At 34.3% G+C, this 24,052-nt stretch overlaps 1 protein-coding gene across 5 annotated transcripts in view; it reads left to right on the plus strand.

Moving 5' to 3' along the window:
- The window catches only part of WDR17 (WD repeat domain 17), a 41,548-nt gene that overhangs the window by 12,599 nt on the left and 4,897 nt on the right, over positions 1 to 24,052 (plus strand). Inside the window, exons 5-24 of one of the 5 annotated variants that reach the window (XM_065736077.1) lie at positions 1,303 to 1,554; positions 2,249 to 2,371; positions 2,724 to 2,911; positions 5,181 to 5,349; positions 7,095 to 7,186; positions 8,321 to 8,403; positions 9,654 to 9,740; positions 11,008 to 11,172; positions 11,452 to 11,654; positions 11,737 to 11,886; positions 11,993 to 12,123; positions 13,655 to 13,780; positions 15,264 to 15,419; positions 15,679 to 15,743; positions 16,136 to 16,268; positions 17,756 to 17,847; positions 18,631 to 18,730; positions 20,417 to 20,556; positions 22,466 to 22,486; positions 23,527 to 23,665. In XM_065736077.1, coding sequence (XP_065592149.1) covers positions 1,303 to 1,554; positions 2,249 to 2,371; positions 2,724 to 2,911; positions 5,181 to 5,349; positions 7,095 to 7,186; positions 8,321 to 8,403; positions 9,654 to 9,740; positions 11,008 to 11,172; positions 11,452 to 11,654; positions 11,737 to 11,886; positions 11,993 to 12,123; positions 13,655 to 13,780; positions 15,264 to 15,419; positions 15,679 to 15,743; positions 16,136 to 16,268; positions 17,756 to 17,847; positions 18,631 to 18,730; positions 20,417 to 20,556; positions 22,466 to 22,486; positions 23,527 to 23,665 — 2,615 coding nt within the window. The remainder of the gene's footprint in view (positions 1 to 1,302; positions 1,555 to 2,248; positions 2,372 to 2,723; positions 2,912 to 5,180; positions 5,350 to 7,094; positions 7,187 to 8,320; positions 8,404 to 9,653; positions 9,741 to 11,007; positions 11,173 to 11,451; positions 11,655 to 11,736; positions 11,887 to 11,992; positions 12,124 to 13,654; positions 13,781 to 15,263; positions 15,420 to 15,678; positions 15,744 to 16,135; positions 16,269 to 17,755; positions 17,848 to 18,630; positions 18,731 to 20,416; positions 20,557 to 22,465; positions 22,487 to 23,526; positions 23,666 to 24,052) is intronic. The other 4 variants (XM_065736078.1, XM_065736079.1, XM_065736080.1 and 1 more) reach the window with 4 other exon arrangements.

The raw sequence follows: 24,052 nt of genomic DNA on the forward strand, positions 1-24,052 counted from the left end.
TAATATTAAAGATGTTCTCCAGTAAACAGGATATTTTTCTGCATTTTTTGTACTGATTTGGGTAGGCATATTCTACATCAGTCATTAAGTACACTTAAGTCTGTTTGTCAGAATTCAATATTTCTCATTATCAAATGAAAAACAGATTAAAAATTGAGTAACTGAAAATTTTAATAATGGCTAAAAAGTGATTTAAAACTACTTCTGTAGGTTTTTTTCTTAGTACAAGGGCACAACTTCAAGAATACAGATTTCTTTTTGTTCATTCTTCAGGACTGTTATAAACCCAAGAGCCAGCTCTCCATGTAACAACACATGGGAAGTAGACATGATGTTACTGAGAGCCACCATTTTTAATATGGATTATTAAGTGAAATAGGCAATCTGTTTAATTAGATATTTAATCACAGGATTGTAGGGGTTGGAAGGGAACTATAGAGATCATCAAATAAAAACCTGCTGATAAAGCATGTTTCCTAGAGTAGATTGCACAGGAAGTTGTTTATAACCTTTCTGGGCAACCTGTTCAGTGCCGTGTCACTGACAGTAAAGAAGTACTTTCATATGTTTGTATGGAAGTTCCCGTGTTCCAGTTTTACTTGTTGACGCTTGATCAATTGCTGCATACCACCGAAAAGAGTCTGCTCCTATCCACTTGACTCCTGTCCTTTATTTATTAACTGTGATAAGATCCCTTCTCACCCTTCTCTGAACTGAAGAGTCCCTCAACCTTTCCTCATAAGGGAGATGTTCCAGACCCCTAATCATCGTTGTGGCCCTAATGAGCTGTTTTGTCTTCAAAATCTATAAGAGTATTTGATAGTTGTACATACAGTTTTGGAGAGTAAAAATTTCAGGTGGCAGTTGTTTTGTAACAGTTGCTTTGACTGCTACAAACTTTCTCTTGTTCATATTGCTTTTTTTCTGTATTTTGTGTTGTGTACTGACTTTTTAGTAAAGTAACTTGTATCTTCAGCTGTGATGAATACCTCTTTACTCATGGGAGTTATTGGGACAATTTGTATTTTTTTCCATTATGAATTGGTTAATCAAGCTGACAGCTATTTCTGTTTTCTGCTGTATTAGAAAATAGTCATCTGTAGGGACTACTTTAGATCAAATATTGTAAAGTCAGCTTCCTTGAAATCCTTGAAATCCTTGAATCCTTGAAATTCCTTGGAAAAAAATAGAAGAGCAGTCTACAAACAATTTCAGGGAGAGACAAAAGTGAGATCTGAAAAACTATTCAGAGGATATATTTGATATCACTTTAAAATAATCTGTATTCTCATGCTCTTGAAGGTTCTAAAAATCAGAAACATGTCTTAAGACCAGAGTCTCTTAAAGGAACAGATGAAGAAGATCCAGTTACAGCACTGGAGTGGGACCCTTTGTCAACTGACTACCTTCTTGTTGCCAATTTACATAATGGCATTCAACTAGTAGATTCAGAATCTCTGTCATGTATCACAAAGTTTACTTTTCCAAGTGCAGCAGCATCTGTTCAGTGTTTAGCCTGGGTTCATAGTGCACCTGGAATGTTCATAACTGGAGGTAAGCATTTTATTTCCTGGTTTATGGAAAATTGATAAATAATAGTGTTTAGTCTTCAAAATTGATTTCGAAAGTTTGATCTCAGTTTCTTAACACTTCTATAAATGGAAGTATATATGCCCTGTATGAATAAAGCCCCTCAAACCTTTGTGTGGAAAAGACCAGAAAATGACATTGAACAGTTTTACATATTTATATGAAAATGGCATCTAACTATCTTTGCTAGGTAATGTTTTCCTTATGCAGACTTCTTCAATGATATTGAAGTTAACTTGGGAATGAGAAATGTTGTGCTAGTGCGTACCACTTGCTCCTCCACTTTCTCTTTTTTTGGGGAGTTTATCATTTTTAAAACCATTTCCTGCCTCTTTCTTACACCTTAGATATTAGTGTCAAGGTTGGCGAACCAGTGAACAAGGAAAGTTAGACTTTGAGACCATTTTATAACAGGAATTCTGTAGAGTATATTTGCTGAATTTTAAATAACTAATATGGTTAATTACTGTTCTTAATAGTTAAATTACTGTGGAGGTGTCTGTGCTTGCCTATAAGGTCTTATAGGGTTCTAAGTTTTAATTCCTTGGGTTGTCTTTGGTTTGTTTGGTTGTTTTTTTTTGCATCTTTTAGTCCTTGAATAGTATATGTGTAGTAAAACAGAGTAATTAAAAACATGTTTTTATATTTGTAACTTCAGATTCTCAAGCTGGTGTGTTGCGTATTTGGAATGTATCACATACAACACCTGTAGATAATATTAAGTTGAAGAATTCTGGTTTCCATAGTTTGCATGTGCTAAGTTCTCCTCCAAAGAAAAAGTGTAAGTGTACTTCTGATTGTTATTCGTTACAATGCATGCAAGTTAAATGAATATATTTTTCAATCTTGGTATAGTCAGTTCTATCTCTGAAAACTTGTGTTTGCTCTGTGGTTCTTAATCAGTGTCCTCTGGTGCCAGTGAATGAATGTGTAAGGAATCAAGTCCTTTATAACATCCTTTTTTAGTAGGCCAGGTTTTGTACTCCCCTTTTTGTGTGTGTGTGTTTGTGTGTATATAAACAAACTGTCTGGAATACAAAGCATTTTTCTCAATGTAACTGTTCTTATCATATAAACTGTTATTATATAGTATCTTAAAAATTATCATTTGTCTCTATTTTTCTTCTATTAAGCATTTTCATTTTCGTCTCCTATTAAATATCCTCATACATCTTCAACAAGTGAGGCTGTTCCTCCTCCAACTTTAACACAAAAACAAGCATTTTCTCTTCCTCCTGGCCATGTTGTCTGTTGTTTCATGGATGGTGGTGTTGGGCTTTATGACATGGGAGCCAAGAAGTGGGATTTCCTCAGAGATTTGGTAGGTCTTTTCTTTTTTCCTGTTTTGGAATTAGTTTGGCTTATTCAGCTTTTTCTTCCAACAATAAGTCTGTTGTCATTCAGAAATAAAGATTTAAGAGTTTTCTGGTTGATGGTGATGAGGTTTTTTTTTTTTTTCTTTTAACTGAAATTTTATTGATTCTTCATGGTCTTCTAAGAAATGCTACCTGGATTGTTTTTCATAATCTGGAATGAAAGCTGTGATTTAATGAGGGAGGAGAAATGTGCCACTCCAAGTGGTGACATTCTCTCACTTCAAAATGACAAAGACTAAATTCTATAGGTAACTCTAAAAGTAATGCCTCCTATTTATTTCCACAAAAACTGCATGAGATGCAACAAGCAGTAAAGCTATTTGATAGAGCAAGTTCTCAGCTACAAATTATTCTTTTTCAACATTGACACCACTATTACCTTATGTGTTTTTGTGGGCAGTAAACAAGAGCCCGTGTGCTATGCTTATAAAAATGCACACCAGCAGATGTGATCTACTGTTCCACAGTCTTCAAACTTGCATGAAGCTTGGCATTACCATGTTGCAAGACAAAAGTTGTCATCTTTTCTGGCCTGTTTCTGAAAGTTTGAGTCTTCTGCTTAGTTAGAAATGCTATGTAGTGGTCCTTGTTGATGGTTTCTCCAGTTTTTAGAAAATCCAGAACAATCATGCCTATTCTATCCCAAAATACAGTGCACATCACTTTACCTACTGAGAGCTGCTTTTGGAACTTTTTCTTTGAGGGGGAAATTTGTCACCACTCTGTGGATGTGGACTTCCGTTTTCAAGTTTCAGTTCTTCCTGTTCAAAGTGGGGACACTGCATCTCATTTTTGGCTATTATGTGATCCAGAAAGCTTTAACCTTCAGACCTGTATTGGTTCAGTAGGTCCTGACAAACTTGCATGTAGTATTCTTTCATTTCCACTGTGAGCATTCATGGGACCCACCTGGTGTTATTCCAATGTTGCCACCACTGTTTCCAACACACTGAAGCTGGTATTCAGTTCCACACTTGTTGTAATCCACTGATTTGAGTGGATAAGCTGATTGAGGTGCTCTTCGTTTTGTGGTGAGGCAGCTGTGTGTGGCTGTCTGGAACTTGGCATGTCTTTCATGTTGCTGTCACCACAGCTGAAACACACCACCCACTGCCTCGCTGTGCTTCTATGTCTCTGTAAATGTTCTGCAAGTGTCAGTGAATTTTAGCAGGTATAACTTTTTTTTATACATGGAGGAATGCAGTGTCTCACCTTTACTTTGTAAACACTCCTATGTCAGGTGTCATTTTGTCAGTGTCCTTTTGTTGAAGTCTCTCATGCAGCAATAAAATGTCACAGAATATTGTTGGGATGGTTCAACCTCTGCTGCCATACTACCAACATCCACCTCTAACACTGTAGGCCTTGGTAATAAAATAGGAGGCATTACTTTCGGAGCATCCCTTGTATTAGCTTGTTTTGAGACAGGAGTTCATAATTGGGTTTATCACATATTAAGTGAGCCTGCCTGTTGGTTATTCAAAAGGGCTTTTCTTCTTTCTCTACTCCATTTTCCTTGAGAAGCTTAAAATAGTTCACAGGTATACTCCAGTATGCGTTTGAGTAGAGGTTTATGTTCTGTTTTCATTTTTAATTGATCTTTTTCTGTAAATCAACTGAAATTAAAAAAAAAAAAATTCTTGCATATTGCTTGTAATTCAAGTTCTTGTTAAATTTAATTCCACAAGACTGTTTTGATCAATTAGGATGGGAAAGTTCTGAATGGTTGAAGTATAAATTGCAATATAGCAGAAAGTGGTTTTAGCACACAGAAAAAACTTACAGGAATATTAGAAGATGTTTCAGAATATAATCAACAGGGCTTTATTTCAGTCAGATACTTTTTAACCTAAAAGGTGTTTTACTGTTTTCTTTTTCTTGCTTTTGTTTAGATTTTTATATTTTTTATTATATTGTCATCTGAACTCCAATGGGCGATGCTAAGGTATCCCTGGTATTATATCATCCTGTTGTTTTATGGCAGCATTTTTCTGTTTAAAAATGTTCTTAAAAGGATGAAGTGTTATAGTCCAAGCTGTTTTAATACCTTTTGATTTTTGACTGAATAGTCATAATGTTCAGGGCTTTTTGAACTCATAATTTATCTAAATAGCTTTTAATAGAGCAGATTTTAGAGTTTACCTACAGCTGGACTTCTGGAGGAAAGAAACTTTAAATGTAATAAAAATTGATTTAATTTTTTTTCCCTTTAAGGGGCATGTTGAGACCATCTTTGACTGTGAATTCAAACCTGATAACCCTGATCTTCTTGCTACAGCATCATTTGATGGCACGATAAAAGTTTGGGACATAAATACTTTAACAGCAGTTTACACATCTCCTGGTAATGAGGGGGTTATTTATTCCATTTCTTGGGCTCCAGGTAAGAATATTTTGCCTCAGGTGCATGTGTTCTTGAGTCAGTGTTGACTAGCAGCACTTTGTTATAAAAGTATTCATTTTAGACAGAAGGTTGTCTTAGAAGTTAGTAAACGTAACTGAACTAATCCCTTAATTCTTATACAGTCCAGTGTTTTAGCATCTGTTGAGACTTATGCTTGTGAGGAATATCTGTATTTCATATTAAGTCTCGAGGAAGGAAACTCTCAAGTTTTTCTGGCATTACATGACAGAGACGATGAAAAAGCTTTCTTTGCATAGGAATTCAAATCCACACTCTATTTTATGCAAAAGGTGGAATATGTGTGTTTGGTTCTGGCTCATCCTTATTTGTTTGGTACTGTAATCACAGAGCTCTATGTTTCTCAGAATACAGCCTATCTTCATTACAATGTACATACACTTAGAAAAGGCACCAAAGTTGGTGGGAAATTTTCTGGTTGGAACTGTTCTGCAGCCCATTTAGCTAAACTTGAGAACACATTTATGGTAAAATTACTATTGTCAGTACTTGTTAAGTAGGGTTCTTGCGGCTGAGTTCTTTGCATTGCAGATATGATTTTACTCCTTTTATTTCCTCAAGTCTAAATTCAACTGATTGACTTTCCTGTGATTGTCTCTTGCAATTCTATGAGTGTCTTCTTCATAGATTATTTGTATTGCTCTGTGGAAATTATGACAATATGAAAAATGATGTTTCATCTTTTGGATTGTTTTGAAATTCAAACTGTATTAATATCTTACATTAAGAAAATAACTTGTTTGTGAGGAGGAGGAGAATTGGTGTCTCAAGACTTCAATTCTGAATTTTTAAAAAAGTAAACTATTAAATTTATGCAAATTGAAAGCATGTCCTCTAGACTGTGTACTCTTAACTTCAGTTCCTTATACTTCATTGTTGTTCATCCCAGACTGAACTTTTCTTCTTTCACATCCCTTACTCCCAGCAAGTTTCTCTCAAACTCTGTGCAATTGTTCAGCTTCATTCATAAAATGTACACTGATATTTGTTGTCATTTGGATTTGGACTCAAAAGAACTCTCTTTTTACATCTTTGTCCCACCAGAATCTCCTTCCGTTCTGTATGTGTACCTTTTATCTACAGTCCCCTTGTACATGTTGCCTTTTTTGGACTAATCACAATATAAAATAATGGTACACACATCTGTGCCATATGGTTGTTAAAGAAAATTGTAGCTACGTTGGGTGCAGACAGTCACTGCAATGAGAAGAATCTTGATTTTTGCATTCTCACACTAGAGTCCTATGTTATTATTTCTCACTTTGTAGAGTATAATTACAGACTCAAGTATGTTCTTGTTAGCTCAGGTGTTGCCTGGTGCAAGATTTAGGAAAAGCAAAAAACTGTAGCATTCTGCCTGGTTTGTATTGGTATACGGGGAACTTTAACAGCAAGTGATTGACTTCAAGCTTGAAGCACTGAAGTTGTATGTGTTTCTCAGTTTGAGTCATGTGCAAAATTAACATTATTTTCTTGTAACTTTAACTGGAAAACTTTAGCAGGCATTGAGAATACTTCTTTCAACTATATAGTTTTAGTTCACTCTTTGTACAAAATAGGAATGTAGGAAAATGGATGAAACTGTTATTTAACACTTAATATCGAATGCTGGCCTTAAACTGTGAAAAACTGCTGTTTTTGTACCACTGTTGACTTCTGTTCATATTGCATTTGCTGTGATAGCTTAAAAATGTCTTTCTCTAAAGGAGATCTGAACTGCATAGCAGGTGCAACATCCAGAAATGGTGGCTTCATCTGGGATGTCCCTAGAGGCAAAATAATAACCCGATTCAGTGAGGTAAGATGAGATTTTCTTTTTTGTCTATCGTATGTAAACTAGCTGTTCCCTCTGGTACAAAATAAATGTAGCATTAAAAAAAAAAAAAGACAACATGTGAACAATGACCTATAACAATCTATAGGAAGAAAAGTATGAGTGCTAGTTTATCTGTGAGACAGATGGAGTATTTTTTTTTACTTCCTCTGAGGTTTGCAACCTGAGAATAGTGAAGAACCAGCTAGTTTCCAATATCTTAAAAGTGGTTCTGTATTGATGCACAACAAAAGCAAAATTGTTTATTTCTTACAAGTGTAAATATATATATGGATGTAGACTCCAAAACTGAGGATCAAAACATAAAATATGTTTGAAAATAGGGGACATAATTTCACTAAGACCTAGGAAAGAACTTCATTCTCTGAAGTCTAGACCAAAAAAGCTGTCTTTTGCAGCATGCTAAAACACGTGGTTTATTTAGAATCTTGCCTTACAGCACCAGTAATCTGTGCAGACTTCTGCATGTACTAGGATGGTAGCATAATTATTATTGACGGTAGGAGCATGCATGCAGGCAGCATGCATGGTTTTGTAGTATTCTCTATGTATTCTCAATACTTACCTTTAGACTTCGTGTTACTCATAGTTACATGTGGCTACAACTGTATCAGGGGAAGAGGCTGCTCTTTAATACAGATATAGAGAAGAATCTCTTTAATAAAATAAAGCAAGAAAACACCCATCCATGAGTTCTAATGCATCAGAAGGTTGGCACATTGCTACTAATAAAAATCTAGTTTTGACCATTGGTCCTGATGCACATCTCACTTAAGTTTTCACAGTTACTCATTCTCACTAATTTCATTATTTGATCAAGTAGCTACCATTTATTAAAGCTTCAGATTCATGAGTTGCTTATTGTTCCTCTTAATCCAGTTTTGTCTCGTATTCGGGAGACTATGGCAGTTTTACTACTGTCTGTGTCCCTCATTACAACTTTACACTCCTGGGACCTCATTTGGTTTTGTCCATTATACTTTACTGGGATAAAAGGGCTGAAGCCTATAGGAGAAGAAAAAAACACAGAAGAGTCAATAGATAAGAGAAAAAGGGGTGAGTTATTTCTTATTGATAGGTATTTTGCATTTTTTGAAGCATGGAAAGAATGGAATCTTCTGCATTGCCTGGAGTCATAAAGATTCCAAAAGAATAGCAACCTGCAGCGATGATGGATTTTGGTGAGTGTTACTGGAAGAAAAAAAAAAAAAAAAACAGCAAATGCACATCTCAAGCCAGTAGACTTTGACAGCACCATCAGTGATTAATTTTAAAACCATGCTCACTGGACAAAATTTGGAATATAATAATCTTCTGTATTTGCTAGGATATATTTTTCATGATTTATAAAATAATAATAAAGGAACTGTTTCCAAAAGGAATAGTCTTTATGGCATACTGATATTGAAAGCTGTTCATAAATTTTATTTAGCAGAAAATATTCTTTTTTGCTTTTTTTTATCTGTAGACAGAGCAGACAATGTTCAAAATCTATTTCTCTTTAATTGTCTTCAGTATTTTGTGTTTTGGTGTGTTTGGCTTCTGTCATGGTTTTGAGGTTTTTGTTGTGTTGTTGATATTCCACATCATAACATCATGTGGTATGTTAGGTGTTGAAGAGTTAATGCTCCAGCTGGATTCTGGGTGTACATGACCGGGAATCAAACCCGGGCTGTGGCAGTGAGAGTGCTGGCTCCTAACCACTAGCTCGAGCATTAGCTTTCAAAAACAGCACTAGAAAGATAAAAAAAAAAAAAACCTGTCTGTGGTCACAGGACTGTGCCTCTTCCCTTCAGGTTTGAGCTCAGCAGTGGGTGTTTGTTGCAGCCATCCACCTTCAGCATTTCAGATCCCAACACACCACATGATGTCATGATGTGAAATATCAGCAACACAACAAAAACCACAAAACCATGACAGTTTCCTGTTGGGAATTACTATTATAGAACAAAATAGTATTTCCAATTTTCTTAATATAGAAGGATAATAGTTTGTTTGAAAAAATTATCAAATAACAAGGAAGAATTTTGTGTGTAGTGTGTTTCAGTACCTTTAAAAAATCTTTTTCCTTTCAGCTCTTTCAAGTGTTTTTCTTTCAATTAGAGGAGGAATTTTATACTCAAGACAAAAATAAAACAAATTTTGTTTAGAAATCTGTTCCTATTCTATCATCATGACTTAGATTTTTGGGCTGTAAGAATTCTTTAGGGAGGAAGGTACTGCAGTGTAAACATTTTACAGCTCCTCTGGAGGAATGATTTATAGATGAGTCCAATTAAATGTTTTGCTGGTAAATACATAGTACTATAGCTAAGTGTTAGGAATAAAGGCTTCTTTCTGTATATTTTTGTTGCTGTCTAGCTTATTTGTATAAAATAAAGCTTGACTTTTGGATAGCCTGCCCATAATATTCTATTGTAATTGGTTTCAGTATTATTCGAACCATCGATGGCAAGATTCTTCACAAGTACAAACATCCAGCTGCAGTGTTTGGTTGTGACTGGAGTCAAAACAACAAGTGAGTGAAAAATAACCCTAATTAATGTTATATGCTGTTGTAATGGTTTCCCAGCAGCTCTACATTCATGGAAAGCTTCTATGATATTGCATTATATAGTAGAATCGTGCTGTTAGACTATTAAATCCTTCTCACAAAAATGTTAATATAACAAATTTAATGCACTTCTAATACGTGTCTAATTCTTGCCAGTTGTCCAGTTCTGAGAATACTTTAAGCTACTTTGATAGTGATAAATAGTCTTAAGTAGCTATGATGAAATTTGCATCTAGAGAAAGAGAAGTGGCCATTCTTTAAAGCCTCATTAGAAGGAGCCCAATATGTGTCTGCACTTTGAGGAATAGTTGATAATGATTCTTTGACTCTATAAATAATAAATATAGTTGAATAAGAGCCATATAAATATATATTAGGGTTCTTAAATTATTCTATTACTTAACATATTCAATTTGAACACAACTGCCTGAAGATGAATCAAAGCATAATGTGAAGGAACTCTAAAATTTTAAATGTTTGTACATCAGATAATCTTATCAACTGATAATAAGCATTGAAAAACAATGTATGGCAGTATTTTTCCCTAATGACAAAAGAAAACAATATCTGAAAAACTGAATATGTTACTATGAGACTTTAAAATGACTTTGTAAAAAGTTCTTTGTGAGTAGCCAAGATTCTAATAAATGTTGGAATTTGCATGAATGATTCCTAAAATAATGCCATAGTCAGGCTGTTCTTCACCTCTCCCCTGAATTTTGCCAGCTTGTGAGTTTACTAACATGTAGTTTGTTCTAATAGTGTCTATGAAATCTGAAAAGAGACAAAAAAAAGGTTCTGTTTTAGGCCTTACCCTCTTTGAATACTTGTTTCACTCTCCTATAGTTTATATGTAGAAATAAAACGTTGAAACCTGGGTATCGAGATAAATATAAACTCATAGTCTGTAGATATTTCACATTTTCTTTTTTTCTCTATTTCATTAAATCATAAAACAGTAGTAATTCAGACTAGTAACAGTACTGCTGAGTTGAATTTTGAATATTCAGAAATGCTTGATTAGGCTCCAGTACAAACACTATTCTTCATCCTTTTTTTCTCTTGATTTCACCTATTTCATGTGGTTATTGATAAAGATAATATGAAGACAAATACAAGCAAAATTATTTTTCAAATAAGTTGCAAAGTATGAATCATTTATTTTTAAACTCCAAAACCATAAGTACTTATGATGATTCCAGTGACTAATTGTTTACTCTTTATTTTGTAGAGATATGATAGCTACCGGTTGTGAGGATAAAAATGTGCGTGTTTATTACTTGGCAACTAGCTCTGATCAGCCACTGAAAGTTTTTACTGGACATACTGCAAAGGTGTTTCATGTACGGTGGTCTCCTCTGAGAGAAGGAATCCTCTGCAGTGGCTCTGATGATGGGTGTGTATTTCTGAATTTATAGAAGATCCCAAGCCACTGGGCTATTAGAGTGACTTTTGAGATCTGTACTCTTACTGCCACTGGCTCTTTAATAATACAGTAATACAGTCATTCAAATCCCTATGTAGGTCAGATTCAGAATGCTGGGCATTGGCTCCAGCCTCTTTTATAGTTACTTTTGTAAACATATTACAAATAAATATTCTGAAGCTTATAATATTGCTAAAGTAGACTCCATAGGTGATTTAATGAACACAGGTATTTTGTATCCTGTTTCAGTACTGTTCGAATATGGGATTATACACAGGATGCTTGTATAAATATTCTTAGTGGACATAGAGCTCCAGTACGAGGACTGATGTGGAATCCTGAAATTCCATACCTTCTGGTATCTGGCAGTTGGGATTATTCAATTCAAGTCTGGGACACAAGAGATGGAACTTGCTTGGACACTGTTTATGATCATGGTGCAGATGTATATGGTAATATTTAAAATATATTTTATTTCTGTATTAAAATGAATTATAAATATTTGACCACACTTTTAAATTCCATCTCTGCTAGGGTTAACATGTCATCCCAGTCGACCATTTACTATGGCATCTTGCTCTCGTGACTCTACTGTGAGACTTTGGTCATTGACACCACTTATAAATCCTCTACCGATAAATATACTGGCAGACAGATGTTGGGATGAGGTTATTGGTAATATAGGTAAGTAAATGGCATATGTAGTTTTGAGTTTTTATGTGTTACTATACTTCAAAAAAAAAAAAACTTCTGTATGCATATATAATTTCTAAATGCTTTTGGGTTTTAGATCGTGCTGTAGAATCTGGAGCTCCGCCTTTGCTGTGTGGTAAAGTTTCCAGAGATATTAAGCAAGAAGTGGAAAAAATGATAGAAAATCCTCGAGGAGAAAAACTAAGGTGGTTTTCAGAATGTTTTTCAGTAAGTATTCTCCAAAAAAGGGTCATTGTGACACCTTAAGGATGTTAGACAACATTAAGTTGACAGTTTGTCCTGCTTTCTCCTTGGAAGTCAACATCCAAAACATTTTTTTCTTCTACTATTCTTTTCTCTTTTGAAGGGGAACTAAAAAAAAAAAAATATGCAGAGGTGAAATCTTAACAATTCTGTATGTAAAAATGTCTGTGACTGTACTGTTTGTCAGTTGAGAAGACCAAGTTTTCTTAAAGGGAAATAGGTGGAATAGCTTGATTTTTTTTTTTTTTTTTCATAAGGATAGAGATTAGGATTTTCTATTGAAGAAAATGTTTTATGTCAAATGACATTGAATTTTCTTATTTTAATCTGTCAGAGGCTTACTGGATAAAGTTTAAACTACCCAAGTGTCTATGTAATAACAAACTGCTGTATTGCCTCCTGGCAGCTGTAGAAGTGGGACTACTTTTGTTCCAGTGTCTGTCTGTTGACTTTTTTTTTTTTGCTGCAAAGTAAGATTTCTTTTAAATCACTGCAGCTTTTTGGTGCAGTTGAGTTAAAATTATCAACTCTCTGATCCCTATGAGTGCTCTCCTGGAGTCCAAATCCTCAAATTTCCTGACTGTTCCTTTACACTGTTCTTATGCAATTCCTCATTTTATGAAAGTGCTACATTTTGATGTTCTATGTTAATTTTAGAGTACAACTATTACAAAACATTAGAATTTTGAGAGAACAAATTTTTCTCATCAGCTGTGTTCGGTGCTTTTTGAGTCCAGCACCTCCTTAAACTATTGTGAGTAGATTTTTCTGCTTTTTACCAGCTCAGAAATAACTGGGTTTCTAAACGTGCCATTTTGTTATTCTTAGAAAAGTTCTTTCAGGTCAGAGGCTTAATGATTTTTTTTATAAGCCTTTAATTACTTTAATTCCCTTCAGGAACTAATTGAATGTTAAGCCATCATTCTCCCTTTTACAGAGGGAAAGATTCAGATACTAGACCAGTGTAAATGCTTAAAATTTTAGAAACACCCACAAAATATCACTGCATCCTCTAGTATCTGTACTGATAACACCATATGTGTCTCAAAGGATTTTAGTGAGATTTAATGTAGTAAACTGGATTTTCTATTGAACTTTAATTTTTTTAACCTGACTCATGCCTTTCTTGACAAAAGACAGTAAACAACTTCTAGGATAGCTGTTGCAACCCAACACATTGTTTTATGCCTGCACTAACTGCAAAATAGCTTGTATGCACTTGGGAGCAAAAGGGGAAGCTCTAATGGTGAACCTTCAACTATGGCTACACATAAGCAAATACTTAAGAAACAGTAAAATTCATGAATCTAAGTCTTCAGAAATAGAGTGCTATTATCTTGAGTGTTGTCTTTATAGTAAATTGTCTAATATTCAAATGGTCTGCAATTTTATTTCTAGGAATTAACTGACAAGCGTTTTCTGAGGTCTTTACAAGTTTCATTTCTCTTGAATGTTATTGTAATACAACTTTCTTTTTCATCCATAACAATTTCAGCCTCCAGGAGGCAGCAAAAATTTGTGGGATTTAGTTGCTGTAATAAAAGGACAGGATGATAGTCTGCTTCCACAAAATTACTGCAAAGGAATTATGCATATCAAACATCTTGTTAGATTTAGAATGGTAAGTGAAACTAAATGTTATTGTGAAAATTGTTAATAATCTATTTATTTTACTCCTTTAAAAATAGCAAGTAATGTTTTATGAATGAGTCACAGCTTAGTGTTTGAAAAATTTGTGCTATATCAGCTCACTATGTAATACTGATGTTAGAACAATGGCTTCTGAGTCTGTAATGATAAATACTATATTAGAATTCTGTTGTGTATGTATATTTTATAGTCAGGAAAATAAAAATATTTTGTTATATAAACCTAAAGTTTGTAATTGTGTCCAGATAAGGGACAGGGGTATTCATGTGTGAAAATGGAGAAAAAACAGCAGAAATATGCTGTCTGGAAGGAGTGGAAAAGCAAGAACCTATTATTAATGGAGATACACAGCTTTAGACTGACTCAGAGATGAATGTGAAATTCTGGAACCAGGCCACAAATTTTATTTGTAGGTACATATATGAATATGCAATCAGAATGTGCTATTTTTACAGCATATGTAGATATATGGCTCTTTGAGGGACTTCTCAGGGTAACTAAACAATCTCATGTTCTAATGACTGAGATGGAAATTAGAGGGAAGTGACGTATTGGTGTGAATCTGGTCATGCTTAACTGCCATCTCAAAGGACTAAATACCTACTGGGTGTTATGTGACATTAGCTATTGTTGCTGTCTCTTTTGCATAAGTCACAAGACTCTTATTAAAGAGTTGCCTTACATATCTTATGGCTCTTTGGTGATAGATTTTTCTTATTGAAGATATTATCTGTAGTTATAGCAGCTACATAATAACAAAAAGATTGTTTGGTTTCGAAACAGAACAACAAACAAATAGTTGGCCTTTCTCAGCAGATGACATTACCACAGTAAACTGCAATGTAGACAAAGAGCTGCAACTGCAAAGGATGTTCAGAGTTCATTCAATACTGTATATGTTGAATTATGAACATATAAAGAGCACTCGTGCATTTCTGGTAGGAAGAGTTTAAGAACTGAGAATTAATGAAATGTGAAGTTTTTTTTTGTTTGTTTTAATATTAGATGTGATCCTTTTGCAGCTCGTTTCTCAGACTGCCAGGTGGAGAAGTTTGTTCATACTTAAACTAATGTAGAAATTGCAGTTGTTAGAAATATGAGTTACTTGTTTATCATATGGTCAGTGGGGTATGACAGAACATTAAGCCTACTGTCTTTATTCTTTCACTAGAAGAGTAATAAGTATAATTTCCAGGGATGTTTTAGTTTCAAATGTGGAGAGATTTTTATAATGGCCCTTTTGGGTGAATATGAGAGAATGGTTGAGAAGAAAACAAAAATATGGAAGAGATTAAAGGAGACAACAAGGAAAATCTACTATTCTGAGAAGGATTTCTATCTGAATTTATATTTTTTTATTCTATTGTAATGCTTAACTATAATCCATTCTTAAAAGTTGTTTTTGTCGTAGCAAGCTAACTGGATTTTTCTTTTTCTCTAATTTTTTTAATCAGTCTGAAGCACACGAACTGACAGCAGTAAAAATGTCCAAGTTTGGAGGTGGTATTGGTGCACCAAGTAAAAAGGAAAGACTTAAAGAAGCTGCAGAAATACATTTAAGATTAGGACAAATTCAGCGATATTGTGAACTGATGGTAGAGCTTGGAGAGGTAAAATATTAGAACATAGCTGAAAAAAATTAAATACAGAGGATTATGAAAACCAGGTGGTATAACAACAACAGGAAAAATAAATGTAAAGTGATCTTGCTCCAGTTATGTTGCTTTTAATACACAAAGACTAATCAATTGCTTGTTAATATTTTTTAAGTTTTGACAGATTTATTTTTATGAGAGAAATATGTAAGTAATATACAGCTCTTTTTGAAAGTAAAATCATCAGGAAAAACATATTGTTGCTTTCTTCTAGTGGGATAAAGCTCTCTCAGTTGCACCTGGTGTATCGATGAAATACTGGAGGAAGTTAATGCAAAGGTAAAGTGCTAAAATACAGTACTGAGTTGTAGCTTTCGTTCATAAAGTAACACAAACAAGTAGTAAGATTAATTACTTGTATCAATAGTAATTGGCTTTGCTTACAGCACTCCATCAGTGTTGCATTTTTGTCAGTTAGCTTTGGCCTGAAACTGGGTTTCAATAACAAATGTGGATGTGGAAATAAACTTAAACAGTTAAGCATAAAGTACAAGTTTAACTGGAAGCTTTGTCTGGTAGAGTGCAGTATCCTTAAAGCTTGCATCTTCTGAGACTTGGAAATGCAGATGGGTTTCAGTGGACTTCATATAGCTTCATCTAGCACCTATACCATAAAGTTTAGTGGTCAATTATGTATGTAGATCTTTCTTGTTATTCGTTTGTTTAATTAGGAGAGCTGATCAGTTAATTCAGGAAGAAAATGATGATGTCATCCCATACTGTATAGCTATTGGAGATGTGAAGAAACTAGTTTCATTCTTTACTTCAAGAGGCCAGCTTAAAGAGGCTCTGCTTGTTGCGCAGGTATTATTATGTATACCCCTGTACGTAATAACATTTAGCTATCCATTTCTGACTCTGAAGATGACTAGCATATTTAAAAGGCTACTCCTGTTCAATTTTGCAGAATTGCTACATAATGAAGCTCTACTGTCATTCTCTATTGGTCGATATTTACTAAGAAATCGTAAAAATATATCTCATAGTGATTTTAAGCCTGATTCTTCTAAATTGTTATGAGACCATTATAATAAAAATCAATTATTATTGCGAGGTTAAAGTAAAAAAACAAACAAACAAAAAAAAACAGCCATTACCTGATTTTATCAGTCTGGTTTTTTTTTTTGTTGTTGTTGTTTTTAAGTTTTTAGAATTTCTCATGTTTTCCTATCAAAGCTGTAGTTATACTTCCTCCAGAATCTTTGGGTGAAATTGTTCAGCTGCAGTAGTAATAAATATAGGAAATGAGCACTTGTACTGCTTTACTGCAATAATTTAAAAGCTTACCTGAAGAGGCATACAAGTATGTGTGTATATGGAAGACAGAGGATATGCAAAACATGCAAGACTGGTTATTAATTTCCCTTTCTCCCTTATTTTGAGTAATTTTTGCCTGCTTAATACCGCTTCTCAAACTGTCAACATTCATCCCTGTTCCATCTTCTCATACCTGCCTAACCTCAAATGTTTAATTGGTTCATACTTGTGAACTTGAATGTGTATAAGTTGGTCCTTTGAAAAGCGTCTATCTGAATGTTGTTAAATTTAACAAATTATACTGTATGACCCTTAAAGCACCTTAAAACTTTAGAAAAATCTTCTCTTTTTTTGTAAGAGAGCATTATAAATGTTGCATTTGTTAGAATTAGTTGTCTTTGTCTCAAAAGTTTAAACACATAAAAGGAAAAATATACCGTGACATTTTTACTTTATTTTTTTAATATTAACTTGTCTCAGCTGCATCCTAAAGGATAGAAAATTTCATTTTGAGAGACATTGGTCTCTATATTTAATGTTTTCTTATTGTCAAATGTCAATAATGAATAATTAAAAAAAAAAAAAAGAAATACTTTGACCAAAACAAGAGACTTTTTTTTTATGCTGCTTTGGCTTTATTAGATTTGCTGGTACACCTACTATAGTATATACATGGAGTTCAGTCTCCAGTTACAGCCACTTGGTCTTCTAGGTCTTCTTGGTCTACTTCCTAGGGGAGTAAGAAATGAAGCTTGCAGCTCTCACTGTCCATTTGAAGCTGATTTAAAAGGCTGAAAAAATTTTCTACAAACTCATAGGAAGTAAGACATCTCTTGCTTCTGTAGAATTTCATATGTAGCTGAATAAAAACAGGCTAAAATTTAGCTATGATTAGCTTTGTTCATTTAAACATTTCTTTTGCTATATGTGGGCTTTAGAAGAATTTCTAGAGATCTCAGATTTGTTCTTATTGAACATCACATTATTGCTTATGAATGACATTTTAATGAATCTGTCACTTTATTCTCTTCTAGGCAGCTTGTGAGGGAAATATACAAACATCATCGCTCTCCACCGTGAGTGGATCTTCAAATTCTGATTTAAACAATACAGATGATTATAATATGTAAGTTGTTCTAGTTTATTACTAAAAACGTCAAGGGGAATAAACCTTAGTAGTTTAATTTGGAACCAGCAGTGAAGAATTTGACAACAAAAATATTACATCTTGTACTTATCTCATGGAGCCAGTTGTCCACTAACTGAGGCTACGCTGTATAACCTCCCCCATATTGCACTTTTCTGGCATTTTTTTGTTGTTATATACATGTATTACAATTGCAAGGAGCATTCTTATGTGCTTAAATACATCTTTAAGTATTTAGCTTTATTTCATTAGAACTTTTGTAAAGTGTAGAGTAAGCTTTATCATTAAGTAGTAAATAAGAGAGACCATATGTTTCATGCTTCTTCTGAAATCTTTGGTGTTTTTCCTTAGAAGCCATGTATTTTTCCTTTATCACATTATCAAGTGATATGTTTATTAACTAAGGTAGCTTGAAGTCTGTATAGTTACTTCACATACATTCATAGGTTTTGAGCAATTGGAGATAAACTTATGCAGTGTTCAGAGGCACAGAAGGAATATCATGCATTTTATTTCTTTCCTCAGTCTGAGCTGTTTCCATACTAGTGCAGATTTTTTGAAACTGATCCACTTGAACATGCATTAGCAGAGATGGATTTGGTTCAAACCAGTAGTGTTTTTTTACTACAGTGTCATTATTTGTAATTCAAATATAGAAATTTCAGGATTTAGAAGCAAACTTGGAGAGTTGTATTTAAATTCAGAGCCAAATGACTCTGACCTTAAAGTGATTTTACTGAGTTCACATGTTGTTAACTGTAGGCTTCTTCAGAAGGTCAATGAAGAACTGGCAGAATGGTATTTCCAAGATGGACGTGCAGTGCTTGCCGCATGTTGCCATCTGGCTATTGAAAACATAGAGGTAACTTATTTCTTCTTTCTGTTTTTAATTTTAACTCTGTATTTGTAGAAAGGCCAGCGTTGACTTCCTTCTCATATCACTGCATTAATGATTTGGATTATGTTTTTCCAAATGTGTGTGCCACATTTGAAATTCTACTAGATAAATTTGGTTTTTGCTTTGTATTTCTTTATATGCAGAGCTTGATCTTTATAATATTGAAGGTGGTGTCAAAATTCCCTGTTAATTTTTTTATTCAAGATTTCTCTCATGAACACAAAGGTTGCTCCAAAAGTAATGCTTCCTGTTTATTTCCGTGGAAACAACAACAGATACAAAGAACACAGTAACACTGTTTGATAAGAGCACATTCTCAGCTACAGAATGCTTTTTGTTGCTACCACTAGCTATGCATTTTCTCCGGTGATTAACAAGAACCTGCATGCCATGCTTGTAACAGTCTGTGCTAGTGGAGGTGAGCTGCTGTTTCCACTGCTTCAAAGCCCCACCCAGCTCCTCACTGTGCTAATATCTGCTGTCTGATCTTCAAAAACATGCAGCAAGCATCAGTGAATGTCATTGGGTGTGCTTTTTTCCACATGGATGAATTAAATGGCACATATTTGCTTCATATGAAATTCCATGTCAAATGCCATTTTATCAGACTACCTCCATGCTGCCATCTGTTACACAGAAATAACATTTAATGCGATACTGGTAGGAACATCGAGCCTCTACTGTTGTATCACCAATATGTGCCTCTGACGTCATAGGGCAATGTAATAAAATAGGTGACATTGCTTTAAGAGCAGCCCTCATAGTAAGTTGATGTTTAATTGAATTTTAATAAAGGCAGTGTATTTTTATAACAGGGAATACGCTGTACCTCGATATCTTGCATATATACATATTCACAGCATTATTGTTTACCATTTTTGTGACCCAAAATTCTTACTCAGAATTGGAGCTTCATTATACTGTGAAGAATGTAATCTCCACCAACTTTGAGATACAAACAAAGTCAATAGAAAAAAAAACTCCCGTTGGCCCCCCAAAATTGTACAATTTTCATTTTGTTTGTAGTTTTTATGAATTACTGATTTTTCCTTGTTCTCTTTGGTCTTTGTTGTTTCTGATCCAACATGTTCTTATGTTTCTGTTCCCATGAATGAGTAAAATTCAATCTTTACTTCTTTCTCTGAAGAGCAGAGTATCAGTTAATATCTACATTTCAAAATGTACATGTTTGAAGTTTTGTACAGTCTTAACTGTTTAATGTTCTACTATCCCTATCAGCAACTCCAGTTACCCAGAAAATATGTACGGGAGAGACATCCCTGTTTTTGAGTCCCATTTCACCAAAAAAGAGGGTGAAATATTTATTCCAAATACTACTGTTCTTGCCTAGGACTTAAGGAATCACTACCATGTTTATTTATGTATTAAGATTAATCTCTTTAAAGAAATTAAGGAAGTATCTGCAAAAGGAATGTATTAGATTATTTGAAAACCAATTAACACATGGTACACAATTATTGACTTGTTCAGGAGGCCTAAATTTTATATAGAAAGTTTATTTAATTGATGCGTATTTTTTAAATATCTGTTTGTAAAAAGGCATCTTGTAAATGAATGTCATGTGCTGAACATGGTGAATCCACAAAAATGATTGTGTCCTTTAATGATACAATTTTTTCATTGAGCAAGCTTGCAATGGCAAACCTGATTCGTGGAAATGAACTGGAGTTGGCAATCAGTGTGGGTACTGTCTTAGGAGAAAGTGCAGCGCAAGCAACACATTATGCCCTAGAATTACTAGCAAGAAAATGTATGACAATAACAACATGGTAAGAATTTTTTACTCCAAAGAAGATTTATTCCCCTCCCTTGAAAAAATAATGGTGTGTCTCATACTGAAACTTATGTACACCAGGCCTTGTGAGTAGGTAGATTTCTGCTTGAATAAAAATTACATCTATGACATCTATGAAGCAAAGGGAAATGTGATCATTCTACTTTAACCTCAAAATATTTTATATGTGAACTTTAAGTGAGACACAAATCATTGTCATTTAGAGTATGAAATGCACTGAAAAAACTAGGTATCTATTTGGCTACTAATTAGCATAGTAAGTCCTAGTCTGTACTGAGTAAATGTGACTGCTTTGGACAGAGTAAGGCTAATATTGAATTATAAAGTCAAAATGCACCAAAGTTTAAGCAGGATCTGCAAAGTGATTTTAAGTTCTTACTTGACAATTTACAATTACAAGAGATTGAGGAATTACCTTATACTGGCGTTGGGTATACAGGTTAGCTTACGAGATTTAAAGATGAAACAGGATTTCTGTTTAATGCTGGAGGAGTAGGTTATTTCTCTGTTGCATACTGGGGGAACTTCATCTCTGCTAGATTTTTCTTCTCCCTTATAGGGGCTTTACTTTGAAAGATGTGGTTTTGATTTGTTCTCTACCAATAAAAAAAAAATGTTGCCAAGATATATTTGGCAGCTGTATGGTATTTTAGAATTAACTTTCAATAGTCCATGTACTTAAACAGATGTGATTGGGCCTTAGTTTTGCTTCTAAACTTAGTATTTGTTTAAGCAAATAAAAAGTTAGAGAGTAATGAGTCTTTTCATATTTCCTATATTTCATATTTTCATATATTTTTCTATTTCATGTAGAGATATTGACAGCATAGCATAGGATCCATTTGGTTTTCTGTATTCATGTGATCATGCATAGGGAAGCTTAAAAGCCTCTCAGCTTATTTGAAGGACTCACTTCTTTATACAGATTCTTGTTCTAAAAGATATCCACCAACTGTGAACATCTCATTGCAGAGACCTCAAGGAAAATGTAAAGGTTGATTAATGAAATAAATTTCTTACAGAATGTTTTACAGAAATACTTGAGAATATGAAGTACAAATAAAAACAACAAAACTAGACATGCATTCCTTTTCCCAATTCACAGTCCAAGAAGAATATCCAAGTGTTTGGAGAAAGAGTGACAGCTTATTAACACCATTTTTATTTTGTGTTTAGCACCTAAATACTGCTAAAATGAACTTTAGAAGGCTAGTGATACTTCAATACTGAATTCTCCATAGCTTGATTCAGCCACCTTTTTTCTTCATACTAAATATTTTTTTCTATTTGATTCTTAAAAAACATTGTGTATAACACCATTTGAGGTGATTACATGGCTGTTTCTTTGAATTTTTTAATTAACTGATTTCAGTTATCAGCTGAGCAGTTTCTAATCGCTTAAAAAAAAAATAATTGCTTGTAAAGGTGATTAATTTTCCCAACTGCCCTGCTGCAGGCAGGGTTGTCACACACTAGGTTAGGCTGCCCAAGGTCCCATTTAACCCAGCCCTTGAATGCCTACAGGGATGGGGCATCCACAGCTTCTTTGAGCAACCTGTTCCAGTGCCTCACCACCCTCTGAGATCTAAAATTTGTGGAATATACTATATTCTCACAGAGTCTTTTTGTATCCTGGAAAGGTGGCTATTTCATAGTAATAGTATTTCATTTTCCAAAGATCTTTTGGTATTAGGTTTGTCAGGTTTGTCAAAAAGGTGTTGGAAATTTTTTTTGTTATTCAAGTAGGCTTACCTGGGTCTTGGATTTGCTGCTGTTGTTTAGTTTTTTTTTTTATTAGAAATTTCCTCTGTATTTGAAGTAAGAATACAAAACAAAAATTTGTTCAAGATATGTTCATCACTATTTCAATGTCTTCCTTTTAGCTTTCCATCACTTGGATACAGGTATTTTGCTTCTTTCTAGAAAGAGAGATAAGTGTGTAAGTTTACTGATGGTGAAAATAAGTCCCATGGTCCTCATTACTTAATCATAGTCCACTCTGGAATCTGGGATAAGAAGCAATTATAAGTATTGGACAGGAACTTAACATTTTTAAGCCAAGGACTGCATTCTGAAAAACCAAGGGAGCTCAGTGAGAGTTTGTCTTACAGTCAGTCTTTGGGTTACAGGAGAAATGATGTTTGCATGAACAAGAGAGCCACAGAACAACCAGAATAATCAGCTCAGTCTAATATTTTTTCAAAGTAATTGATAAATATCTTTTTACGTGCTCCTTCCTGTTGTTTCTTGTTAGAATCTACAAGAAGTAGAGACCGTGTTAGAAGTGTTAGCATCCAGTTCCTTTGTTGCATCATCTCTTTAACACTGCAGAAGCTGTAGCCATTCCAAATGACTGAGTGATGCTTTATGCTGATGTCATGGTGCTCTAGAAGGTTTTTATCCTTCTAACTTTGCAAAGCTTGACAAAGGATGTTTTTTCATGACAAAGCAATGCTAACATCTTTTTTAAAAACTGGAATGATCCTACTCTCCCTTCCCATCCCTGCTCATGAATTTCTGCATCTCAGTTTGAGGTGGTTTTGACACAGGTGTTAAATTCAACCAACTAAAGAATAATATATGCCTTCTCCCCAAAAAGTGAATAGACATTTATTTATTGCAAAGCAGTGACCTGAATCTTCCTATCTTCTGGTGATAAGAGTATCAGAGGAAGGGGTGATGGTCACGTGAGAGACAGGAAATCAGGAGCAGAAAGATAAAGGAATGGGAAGGGAGATGGAAGGGAAGGAAGAAGTAGAACCTGCCTTTTTAGTATCCTTTTTAGTATGTTGCTGATTGGAATCTTAAGCCTCATTTATTGCACCGAAAATAGACTTAATTGCTTTGTTGCTTCTGCCCTCATTTGAAAGTAGCTGTATTTTTTGTTTCCTTCCATAAACTAGGAAGAACGTGAAAGAGAAAAGTTTCCACAAATCATTAGGAGTAACTGTATGCTGTCTTGTTTCTGCAGGGACTTAGCAGCTGATCTGCTTATGATGATTCCTGATAATAAACTGCAGCTGGTAAAACTTTGTGCTTTTTATCCTGGATGCATAGCTGAAAGAAATGACCTACATGAAAAGGTATGGTGAAAAAGAATTCATCTGAATGCTAACAAGAACTTATGTATTGATTTGTTTCTTTATTTGAGAACAAATAAGGCCAATGCTGAATAAATATGTAAGATGATTTTGTCACTGACAGTCTTAAGTTATACACTTAATCTTTTTTCTATTTTTTGTGGCATTTCTATGGCACTAATTACTTCCACAAGTAGTTTATGATCATCAGAATTACTTGTCTGTAGGATTTGTAACCTCCTCACCACTTGTGTAGTGTAACCAGATCTTGGTAGAGCATGTTTACCTACTACCCTAAATTGTTTTATATCTTACATAAGTAATTTCCTTAAACCCCTCCTTTCCCTCTTTTCAGCAGCAAATGCATCAGCTCCACTAACTCCCTTAATA

This window comes from Cyrtonyx montezumae, unplaced genomic scaffold (genome assembly GCF_038088225.1).
Source record: "Cyrtonyx montezumae isolate F1298 unplaced genomic scaffold, pur_monq_1.0 scaffold_2, whole genome shotgun sequence".
Classification (NCBI taxonomy): Eukaryota; Metazoa; Chordata; class Aves; order Galliformes; family Odontophoridae; genus Cyrtonyx; species Cyrtonyx montezumae.